The 11139-nt window shown below is 58.1% G+C and overlaps 1 protein-coding gene across 1 annotated transcript; it reads right to left on the bottom strand.

Moving 5' to 3' along the window:
• Positions 1 to 1657: 1657 nt before the first annotated feature.
• On the bottom strand, positions 1658 to 2188 carry GP9 (glycoprotein IX platelet). The gene has a single exon (XM_062200090.1). The coding sequence runs from the start codon at positions 2186 to 2188 to the stop codon at positions 1658 to 1660; it is 531 nt and encodes a 176-aa protein (XP_062056074.1).
• Between the last annotated feature and the right edge of the window lie 8951 nt (positions 2189 to 11139).

The following is an 11139-nucleotide window of genomic DNA, read 5'->3' as shown; positions in this document are numbered from 1 at the left end:
CCAAGCCTCCAGCGCTGTGAGAGAGAAATGTCTGTTTCTAAGCTCCCCAGTCTGTGGCGCTTGTGAGAGGAGCAGGAAGGGGTGAGGGCAGTGAGAGAGTTCCCCAGACACCTGCTCTCTGGCCCCAGCGGCCACCACTGCAGGGAGGCCCCCAGGCTGGACCTCCGGGGCTGGTCTCCCGGGCTGTGGCGTGCACACCAGCCGACTCAGGAACCAGCAGGGGATCTGGGGACTGGGGGCTGGGGGCTGGAAGACGTGTCTTATTTATTTATTTATTTATTTATTTATTTATTTATTTATTTATTTATGAGAGTTATTTATTTGAAAGGCAGAATTACAGAAAGAGAGGGAGAGAGAGAGAGAGATATCTTCCCTCTGCTGGTTCACTCCCTAAATGGCCACAGTGGCCAGGGCTGGGCCAGGTGGAAGCCGGGAGCCAGGAGCTTCACGTGGGTCTCCCACGTGGGTGCAGGGGCCCAGGGATTTGGGCCATCACCTGGTGCCTCTCAGGGCGCACACGAGCAGGAAGCTGGCTTAGAAGCAGAGCCAGGATGCAAAGCCAGACATTGTGATAGGGGGATGCCGGAGCCCTAAGCACATCCTGACCACTGCACCAACCACCACCCTGAAGCTTCTGGGGATCCCAGCTCAGGTGCGAAGGAGGCCCACGCAGACGGCCTGAGGGCTGGGCCTGCGTCTGCCTGGCTCTGGGAGGGGAGCAGCTCCTTCCTCACCGGGTTTTACCCAGCGAGGGGCTCCACACCGGGCCTTACGTGGGCTAAGTCACCAGGGAGGAGGTGACAGCTGCTAGTGTTGTTTTTCTCCTGCAGCCGTGACACCACTGACCTTTGGGCCCGCTCTGTCTTCCTGGCCTGCAGGGCCACCCCAGCTGGCACTATTCAAAGCTCCCAGGCCTGCCGGTCTACTGCCTGCCAATTCTTGAGGGTAGGGACCTTGGTGTAGGGGAGTTTGGGTGGTCATTGCTTGGGGCCAGAGGGGGACTCAGCGGTCTGCTTGCTGTTTGCTATGAGAAAGGGAGGAGGTTTTTGGTTTTTGGTTTTTTTTTTTTTTTTTGGACAGGGCAGAGCGTTGGAAAGGAGGAGAGATGCTGGAGGGAGAGAAATGGGTACAGGTGAGCAGAGGGCCGTGGGAGCCTAGGGCCTAGGACAGGAGCCTCGGGGGCTGGATGGAGTAGTTAGGGCCACACTGGCAAAGTGATGGGCTTCTCAGTGGGAGCCCCCCTCCCTGTGCGTGCGGCGCCTCCAGCCAGTGCCGCTCTGTGCGTTGCTGTGCTGGTGTGAGAGCGAGACTTCTGTGGACTTTGCAGGGGGGCTGAATATTGATGTTAGGCCAGCCTGGGCCTCCAGGGCCTCCTGTGGGAAGCAGGTGAGGCCGAAGGCGAAGGTCATGGGAACCAGAGTCCTGGGACCAGGCAGGTGTTGGGGGAAGGCTTGGAATGTGCAGAGATTGTAGAATTGGCATGATGGCGCAAGAACAAGATCTGGTTTTGACAAAATGAACCCTGATTTTAGAAGGAATCAGGCTCGGGTGCCAAGAGGAATGAAAACACCCCCTAAGCTTCAATAAAATGGCTGAGTTGCCAGTTTATTTGGGGTTTCTGGGGTTCCGTGCCCTGGGGCACCCCTGGGGACCTGGCTCAGTCCAGGGGCTCGGTGGTGCACAGCAGGGCGGCCAGCAGAGCCAGGCCCAGGATGGCCACGGCCCCTAGAGCCATGTCCCACCAGGTGCTCGGGCCGGCCCAGGACGTCTGCAGCTGCCAGCCACAGTTGCCCAGCTGGAAGCCCGTGAGGTTGTGCAGTGGGCGGTTGGCGGCGGGGTTGGGGCTGGCGCAGTGCACGAGCCACAGGGCCTCGGGCATGCGGTCCTGCAGCCAGAGGCGCAGGTAGGTGAGGCCACAGTCGCAGTGCCAGGGGTTCTGCTCCACCTCGAGGGTCTGCAGCTGGGGCAGGTGGTCGAAGGCGCCTGGGGGCACGGAGCGCAAGCTGTTGTTGGTCAGCAGGAGTTGGCGGGTGTGGGCTGGCAGGGCTGGCAGCGCCGCGAGCCCCTGCCCCCTGCAGTCCACCCTCAGCCCCATGGTTTCCAGGGGTTGGCAGGTGCACGCCGCAGGGCAGTCCTTGGTGGCCTCCGCTGTGGCCCAGAGCAGGACCAGGACCCCCCAGGCAGGCATCAGGCAGGCAGGCTGCAGGGGAGAGCGGCTGTGAGGGAGGGCCTGGCAGCTCGCACCCATCCCCGGGCCCCCTCTCAGGCCTCAGCCTGCTCCTCTGTGAAGTGGGGTGATGGCTGGTGCGGGGCCTGGCTGACCCCCACAGGGCACATCAGAGGGCAGGACAGTGCTGGCGGTGGGGAGTGTGTTTTGGGGAAGGAGAAGAAACCTCCAGGCCCCCAGCCCTGCTTAGGGGTTCAAGCAGAGCTGTCCCCTCCAGCGCCCTGTCCACCATGGGTGTCCCCTGAGTATTTGTGGAATAAATGTGCTTATCCATGAACGCCCCCAGCCAGCCCCTTCTTCCCCAAGGGAGAGCCAGGGAGGGACCAGGGCCGCCTGCTCCCGGCTGGGGGCCACGCTGGGTGATAACGGGGCCGCTTACCTGTGAGGCCTTCTGTCGGGCACCCTCTCTGTGGCCTGCACGGCTGGAGACGGTTGGGAGGCAGCGGTGGCTGCCACTGTGCGAGAGGGAAGGAAATGACCAGAATAGCCTGGCTTATCCCCCGAGTGCAGCCGGGAGGGCCCTATCTGCGGAGGCAGGAGGCCCTCGGGTGCCTGGGCCTTGGCCGCTGCACCACAGCCCACCGATTTCTGGAAGGGCTTCCTGTGGTCCCAGCGGCACTGCAGTGCGCTTTGGTCCGAGGCCCCTGGGAGGACTGAGGGGGCCTTAGCTGGCCCAGGAGGTAGCAGCAGGGGGACCCTGGCATGCATGCTTCTGCTCGCTGTTCCTCTGAGTCACAGCTGTCCCCGGCTGTAGCATGGGAGCAGTAGCCTCTGTCCTGTTTGCGTTCCAGGGCAGTGGGCTGGGCAGCTCCCACGGGCAGACCAGGAACCTTGGAGCAGGGAGAGTGACTTAGATTTCCATCTTTCTGAATAGGTCAGGAGAGGTCTCCTTCTGTCACCAGGCCATCTGACACTTCCTCCTCCTCTTGCCTAACAGAGCTGCTGGCCGGGGCTCAGAGCTGCTGCCAGCCATCAGCCCCCAGCTAGAATGTCACGTTGCTGTTTTACCTGCACTCAGATATGGGATGTGGGCGACTTAACGGACAGCTTACCTGCCAGGCCAAACACTGTCCCTAAAGTTCCTTTTAGGAGATAAATGCATTTTTAAATATGGTTATGCATTGAGTCTTATACAGTATTAATCAGAATTAAACCCCACAGGGACAGGTGTTGGGATGCAGGGGGTTAAGCCGCTGTTTGCGGTGCTGGCATCCCATATTGAAACGGCATTTCCAGCCCTGGCTGCTCCACTTCCCATCCAGCTCCCTGCTAATGCACCTGGGAAAGCTGCAGAAGATGGCCCAGGTGCTTGGGTCCACGTTGGAGACCCAGAAGAAGCTCCTGGCTCTTGGCTTTGGCTTGGCCCAGCCCTGGCTGTTGTGGTCATCTGGGGAGTGAACCAGTGGTTGGAAGATCTCTCTCCCTCTCCCTCTCTCTCTCTCTGTTGCTCTGATTTTCAGATAAATAAATCTTGAAAAAAACCCTAATAATAAAATATTATAAATAATTATATTATAAATCAAAACACTGTGCATTTTATGATACCCCAGAGGTGTTTCCCCGTTATGAACCATTGGCTGGATCATGCCAGGGTTTGCAGAGACCACAGAATGTGCACACACAGAGGGGATGGGGCAGCGGAATCCTGGGAACCCTGGCTTTGGGAATGCGTAGGAAAATTCTAGCAACATCAGTAAACAGACCCCTTGGCCAGTGAGGAAGGGGACCCCTGGTCACCCTCGCAGTCATGGTCATAAGAGCATCAAACCCAGAAAGAGAGCCCTGGGCCCCCGTGTGGAGGGGGTCTCAGGGTCAGGGCTGGACGGGGAATGAGGCCTGGGGCCTTGGCAGACCGTGGTCTGCTGGGTGGGCTCTTAACCCTGGCCAGGCCAGAGGTGGCCATGATGTTCTCCAGCTGGCCTTCAAAGCAGGTCGCAGCTCCAGAGGCACAGCCGCAGGCAGCAAGGGCCGTTGTGTTCCATGCCACACCTGTGTGGGCGTCCCTCAGGTTTGCAGCAGCCTCTGCGTGGCCCAGCTGTGCTGTGTCCATCCCAGGGCCTCCTTCCCCGCTGCTCACACAGCTCCGAGAAAGGCAGGAGGTCACGCCTGCTCCGGCAACAGAGGACTCTGACCAGAGCCTGGGCCTGGACAGGGGTCTTGCCTGTGTCCATCAGGGAGCCCGAGGGCGTTCCACCTGCACTGTTCTCCACGCTTCTGGGCGGCTGACCTTGCCCCGCTGAGTGGGGGTCCCGTAGTCCACAGCCTGTGCTCCCGGCTGGTCTCTCTTCCTCTCTAGCCTCTGCGATTGCCTTTTCATTTTTAGCCTGCAAGACTGAAAATAACAGAATAACACAAATAACAATGCAGTCCCGTGGAAGCGTTAGGATGGTCAGATGAGCATCCCGAGATGGAACAGGACTGGCTCCCCTCCACGTGTGTTTTGTCCACACAGGAGCTTGTGGGCCCGCGTTCTGGTGGGACCCCCTCTTCTTCCTGTGAGAATCCCACTCCCATGCCCCGGTCATCCATGCCATCTTTCACCTTAGGGCTCTCCTGGGGCCTTTGGCAGGAGTGGGGGTGGGGCACGGCTACACGGGCTTTGGAGGGAGGAGGGACCCTTCATTCCGGGGCTGCCAGGTTGGTAGACCTGGTTTGCTACCCGTTTCCCTATGGGGAAACTGAGGCATTGCCCGCCCATGCCCCTCTGGGCTCCTGCGTCATCAGCCCCCAGCTCTGACCCATTCATTCTGGAAAAATCTCAGCTGTGTTTTGGATACCACGGCCCCGTTGCCCCCACTTTTCCCCTTTGCCCCACAGCCAAGCCAGCGGCGTTCACGGCTCCCTGGGCCAGGAGTTCTCGCCTCCCATGGTGCTTGTCTCCCTCGGCTTCTGCTCCGGCTGCAGCCACTGCCCTGTCTCTGGCTCTAGCCCAGACCTGGGCTCCTGGCCCTTCTGCATGTCCACTCTGAGCGTCACACAGGCCCTCACACTTACTGTGGCCTAAACCGGACTTCACTGCCTGCCCTCAAGGCTGGTCCCCCCAGGACTGCCCACCTCGGGGGGGAGCTGGCTCTGTCCAGCTGGTCACCCACGCAGAGGCCTGGTGCTGCTTGGCTGGTCCGCTCTCCTGACCTCCTCCATCCCCTTGACTGCCAGCTCCGCCTACTCCCTGTGGATCCCTCTGGACGGCAACCCAGTTCTGTGCTCCCATCCTCTGCTCACTCACCATCCCCCAGGGGACCCCTGCTGTCTGCCCACAGCAAACCTCAGAACCCACCTGCTCTGCTGCTCATTTTCCTCCCTGGGACCCATCGCCTGGCTCCTCGCTGCTGCTTCTGACCCCTCCTCCTCCCGAACCTCAGTGTTCTCATCTTTATTATTGCATAACAACAGGTTACCGTTTAAAAAAAGATGTATGTGAAAGAGTGACAGAGAGAGGTCTTCATTTGCTGGTTCACTCCCCAGATGCCTGCAACAGCTGGCGCTGGGCCAGGCTGAAGCCTGGAGCCTGGGACTCCACCTGGCTCTCCCATGCGGGTGCAGGGTCCAAGGACTTGGGCCGTCTCCCACGCTTTCCCAGGTGCATTAGCAGGGAGCTGGATCGGGAGTGGAGCAGCCGGGACTTAAACCAGCATTCTGATATGAGATGCCGGCACTGGGCGGCTTAACCCGCCGCCACATGTGCTGTTTTAAAGTGTGCAGGTCCGTGGTGTTGGGCATTCACGGTGCTGTGCCGCGGATCCCAGCCCTCTGTGTTCACGAAGCCTCAGCTACCCTCCGTGGATTCTCAGTCTGACTTTGGCTGCTCCCATCCGTGCTGCTCCTGCCCTGGCCTCAGATGGGCCCGTGTTTTTATTTATTTATTTATTTATTTATTTTAATTTTTATTTTCTGACAGGCAGAGTGGACAGTGAGAGAGAGAGAGAGAAAGGTCTTCCTTTTGCCATTGGTTCACCCTACAATGGCCGCCGTGGTAGGTGCACTGCGGCCGGCGCACCGCGCTGATCCGATGGCAGGAGCCAGGTGCTTAACCTGGTCTCCCATGGGGTGCAGAGCCCAAACACTTGGGCTATCCTCCACTGCACTCCCTGGCCACAGCAGAGAGCTGGCCTGGAAGAGGGGCAACTGGGACAGGATCGGTGCCCCGACCAGGACTAGAACCCGGTGTGCCGGCGCCACAAGGTGGAGGATTAGCCTAGTGAGCTGCGGCACCGGCCAGGCCCGTGTTTTACCTGCTGTGAGCGGTGGTGGAAGGGAGGGCGGTTGGTGGAGTCTCGTGGGTTATTTTCCCCAGCTTAGTATAAAAATAAGAAGCTGGGAAACAATCTGCAAAGAGGCAGAAACTTATTATTTGAGAGAAAAGAAACTTGTATTTGATTGGCCAGTGACAGAGAAAGCGTCTGGTCCGAGAGGCGAGCAGGCAGCGTGCCGGAGCGGGACACTGGCTTTGAGGAAGCGTCCTGGGTTTTTAAGGCGTTACTCTCTGTACACTGGGTCATTCTGTGGGGTGCCCCTTGGACAGGGGATTTCACATACGTATGTTGATTGGCTTGGGGCTCATGGAGATAGTGGGGGTCTCCGGGAGACTGTCTCCCCGGGGGCTCAGCCCTCTCCTCTGCCGGCTCTGGTGAAAGATTGCAGCCCCCCCCCCCCCCCCCGCCAAGGTGTGATTGAAGGCTGCAGGGTACGCATGGCGCGCAGAAGCTGTTAGTGGAGATGCCGGTCGGCCTGGAGACTGGAGACAGCTTTCCAGCCACAGCTGACAGCCTGCTTGGGAAGGACCTAGGTCCGAGGAGCCCAGAGACCCCCAGCCCCACTGGACGGCTCGCCTACTGCGGAGTAAAAGCCGCGCTCCTCCCACCACCTGTGGGGCCCTCCGTGGCTTGGCCTCGGCTGTCTCTTGAGCTCTTCACTCCCTTTCTTCACTCACTGACCCCCAGCCACACTGACTTTCTGATCCTCAAACTCTCCAGACTGAGCCACCTCAGGGCCTTTGCACCTGCTGCTCCCTCTGCCGGGAGCATCCTCCCTGCAGCTCCTCCCCTGGCTCCCTGCTGATCACCATTCACAAGGTCCCCAGCTGAGGCGGGGCTCCCACCTCCTGCTCTACACGGCCTCTCCCCCGGGGCTCCTCAGGGCCAGGGTGATCTGACGCTCACCGTATGATGTGTTCGTCAGAGTCTGCTCTGCGGAACGAGAGCTCTGAGAGGGCAGGGACTGTGTCCCTGTAGCGCTGCACCCCAGCCCCTCCCTCGGTAAACACTCGTCAGCCCCGCCGGCTGCACCCCCTCTAGTTCTGGCCTGGTTCGCGTCTTGCCAGGACTGCTGGCTACTGGGTTCCCGGCTCTGCCGCTGGCTGCAAAGGTTTGCTCTTGCTCCTGACCTGCTCAGCATCCCTTCATTGCTTGCTGGTATCTTCGGGGTAAAACTCACCTCCTTGGCTGGCGCCGCGGCTCAATAGGCTAATCCTGCGTCTGTGGCACCGGCACACCGGGTTCTAGTCCCGGTTGCCCCTCTTCCAGGCCAGCTCTCTGCTATGGCCCGGGAGTGCAGTGGAGGATGGCCCAAGTGCTTGGGCCCTGCACCCCATGGGAGACCCGGAGAAGCACCTGGCTCCTGCCTTCGGATCAGCGTGGTGCACCAGCCGAGGCGGCCATTTGGGGGGTGAACCAACAGCAAAGGAAGACCTTTCTGTCTCTCTCTCTCTCTCACCATCCACTCTGCCTGTTAAAAAAACAACAACAACAAAAAAACCCCACTTCCTCATCAGGGTTCTCCTTGTCTGTCCCCCCTTCCTGGCGTGAAGCTTCGTGGTAGGTCACCCTCTCTAGCATTTGTGTCTGAAGCACTCCTCAGAATGTCTCCTGGCACACTTCACCGAAGGGGTGACCTCTTTCAGGAAGCCCTCCCGGATCTACTCTCATCAGCTGAGTGGGTGGTGTTTCTGTTTGCTCATCTGCCCGCCCCCCTCTTGGAGACCCTTGTACCCAGTGTGGGAGTGTAGTGCCACGGATGCTGGTTCACGGAGCAGGGGAGAGCTGACAGTCGGTCAAGGCTGTCAGGTGACTTCAGGGGACAATTTCAGTCTGGCTGTTGTGTAGTTAAGGAACCTGCTCAGGAAGCCCCTTGGCTTAGAGGTTGGGCTCCTCTGGGGAGCAGAGGGGATCAGAGGCGGTGACGATCACATGGCTTTTCTAGCTTGTGTGCGACCAGGAGGAAGTGGTAGCCCCTGCCCATTGCTGTGGGGCCCTGGAGCCAGACACACAGCCTGCGGGTTCTCCCTAGATGCTGGCTCTGTCAGCCAGGCTGTGAGCAGCAAGCCTGTGTCCCAAGCCTGCTTTTGTTTTAGGATGTACTGAGAGGCATGGGGCCTGCGCTGTGGCACAGTAGGTTAATCCTCCACCTGCGGTGCTGGGATCCCATATGGGCGCCAGTTCTAGTCCCAGCTGCTCCTCTTCCGACCCAGCTCTCTGCTGTGGCCTGGCAAGGAAGTGGAGGATGGCCCAAGTCGTTGAGCCCCTGCACCTGCATGGGAGACTGGGAAGAAGCTCCTGGCTCCTGGCTTCGGATCAATGCAGCTCCGGCCATTGTGGCCATTTGGGGAGGGAGTGAACCAATGGAAGGAAGACCTTTCTGTCTCTCCCTCTCACTGTCTGTAACTCTACCTCTCAAATAAATAAAATAACTCTTTAAAAAAAGATGTATTGAAAGGCAGAGCTGCAGAGAGAGAGAGAGAGAGGGAAAGACACAGAAAGAGACATCTTCCGTCTGCTGGTTCGCTCCCCAAATGGCCACAACTGCCAGGGCTGGGCCAGGCTGAAGCCAGGAGCCTGGAACTCCATCCTGGTCTCCCACATGGGTGGCAGGGGCCCTGGTGCTTGTGCCATGCTCCACTGCCTTCCCAGGCAGGACTGGAAGTGGAGCAGCCATTACTGGAACTGGCGCCCCCATGGGATGCTGCTGTTCCAGGCAGCGAATTAGCCCTCTGTGCCACAAAGCCAGCCGACTGCATTTCTTCCCAGCTCTGTGACCTTGGACAGAGTCTCAGCCGCTGCTGCCTTGGTTTCCTCAGCTGTAGCATGGAGAAATCCAAGAACCTGTGTCCCCCAGGTAAAGGGCTCTGCTGGGACCCTGCACGCGTGGGTGCTGCGTGGACGCTCTCAGGGATACGAGATGAACCTGAGGCTGCACCCTACCCCGCACCCTCTGGCACCTGCCTCCCCCAGCCTGCTGGCCTTCAGTGCGAGGGCTTTGAGCTTGCTTGGTCCCTCAGGGAAGCGGGGCAAATACCGGGGACATCAGAACAAGTGCAAGTCTAACTCAGGTCTGTGTACGTGCTCGCCACCTAGTGGCAATAGTTTGAAATTACAGGATTTTATTTTTTTGGTGGCATTCTGGGCAATTTAAGGTCAACAGATTTTTTTTCTTGTCAGAAGGTGAGAGAGAGAGGAGATTATTTAGAATTTCCCAGAAAACACTTTTTAATGAATTGCAGTCAATTGAACAATCCCAAAGAAACTGTTGGGAAAAAAAGCCAAAAGAAGACTGGTAGATGTAAGGTTTCTTTACAAATATTTGATTTTCCTGCTTTCCATTGTAGAATTACTGCCACCTCCCCTCCTCCCCCTGTACCCAGCCAGCTTTGTGGGCATGTGACCAGCATGGCTGCTCAGGATTCCCCATTCCAAGGGGCCCTGGGCTTGGGGTTCTGAGCTTGGGGGCTGCTCTCCTGGAATCCGTAGCTGTTCCCTCTGGAGTCGTGTTTTGCTGGTGAGGCCAAGGGGACAGTGGGCCCACATGAGGGGCATGTGGTCGTCCTGAGCACCTGCCACCCACAGAGCCTCCCCACCAGGGTGGTGTGCTGTCTGTAATCAGGGGCCCTACCTGGACGCCCACAGTCCACAGTCCACTCGAGGGCTGGCTCTTGGTCTTGTGCATGCGATGGCTGTGAGGGCCATGTAGGGCTGTGTGCCCAGCACCGTGGGCCCCACAGAGTAGCGTCATGGCCCCCAGGTCCCCTGTGCTCCGTCTCTTCACCCACCCTCGACAGCCCCTCATCTCTTTATGCTGAGTCCGTGGTCTTACATTTTCCAGACTCACAGAGCTGAGATCACACAGTGTAGCCTTTTCAGATCAGTTTCTTTCCCTTAGCCACATGCATTTAAAGTTATCCCATATGTTTTCTTGGTGTGAGACCTCATTTTTTCCCATTTATTTACTTTAAAGAGTTACAGAGAGAGAGAGAGAGAGAGAGAAGTCTTCCATCCTCTGTTTCACTCCCTAGATGGTTGTAGTGGCTAGTGCTGAGCCAGGCTGAAGCCAGGAGCTTCATCTGCGTCTCCCCCATGGGTGGCAGTGGCCCAAGGACTTGGGCTATCTTCCACAGGAGGCTTTATCTACTTTGCCACAATGCTGGCCCCGATACCTTTTTTTTTAAAATTTATTTGACAGATAGAGTTAGACAGTGAGAGAGACAGAAAGGTCTTCCTTCCATTGGTTCACCCCCAAGTGGCTGATACAGCCAGAGCTATGCCGATTCAAAGCCAGGAACCAGGTGTGTCCTCCTGGTCTCCCATGTGGGTGCAGGGGTTCAAACACTCGGGCCATCCTCCACTGCCTTCCTTGGCCACAGCAGAGAGCTGGCCTGGAAGAGGAGCAACTGGCACTCGAACTGGTGCCCATATAGCATGCCAGTGCCGCAGGCGGAGGATTAACCAAGTGAGCCACAGCACCGGCCCCCATTTTTTAAAATGTGCATCAGAGTTTATCCATTTGCCTACCAGGGAACGTCTTGGTTATGTTTGGCAATTATGAATAAGGCTGCTCTAAACACGTGTATGCAGGTTTTTGCACCCTTAGGGTAAGTGCCAAGGAGTGTGATTGCTGGGTTGCATGTTAAGGGTGTGTTTGGT

Source organism: Lepus europaeus, chromosome 9, assembly GCF_033115175.1.
Source record: "Lepus europaeus isolate LE1 chromosome 9, mLepTim1.pri, whole genome shotgun sequence".
Classification (NCBI taxonomy): domain Eukaryota; kingdom Metazoa; phylum Chordata; class Mammalia; order Lagomorpha; family Leporidae; genus Lepus; species Lepus europaeus.
The sequence above is the reverse complement of the archived record's forward strand: the minus strand, read 5'-3'. Positions and strand labels throughout refer to the sequence as shown.

Bases quoted from the DNA above. Each gene is read 5' to 3' on its own strand.
- GP9 (XM_062200090.1), bottom strand. From the start codon at position 2,188: ATGCCTGCCTGGGGGGTCCTGGTCCTGCTCTGGGCCACAGCGGAGGCC.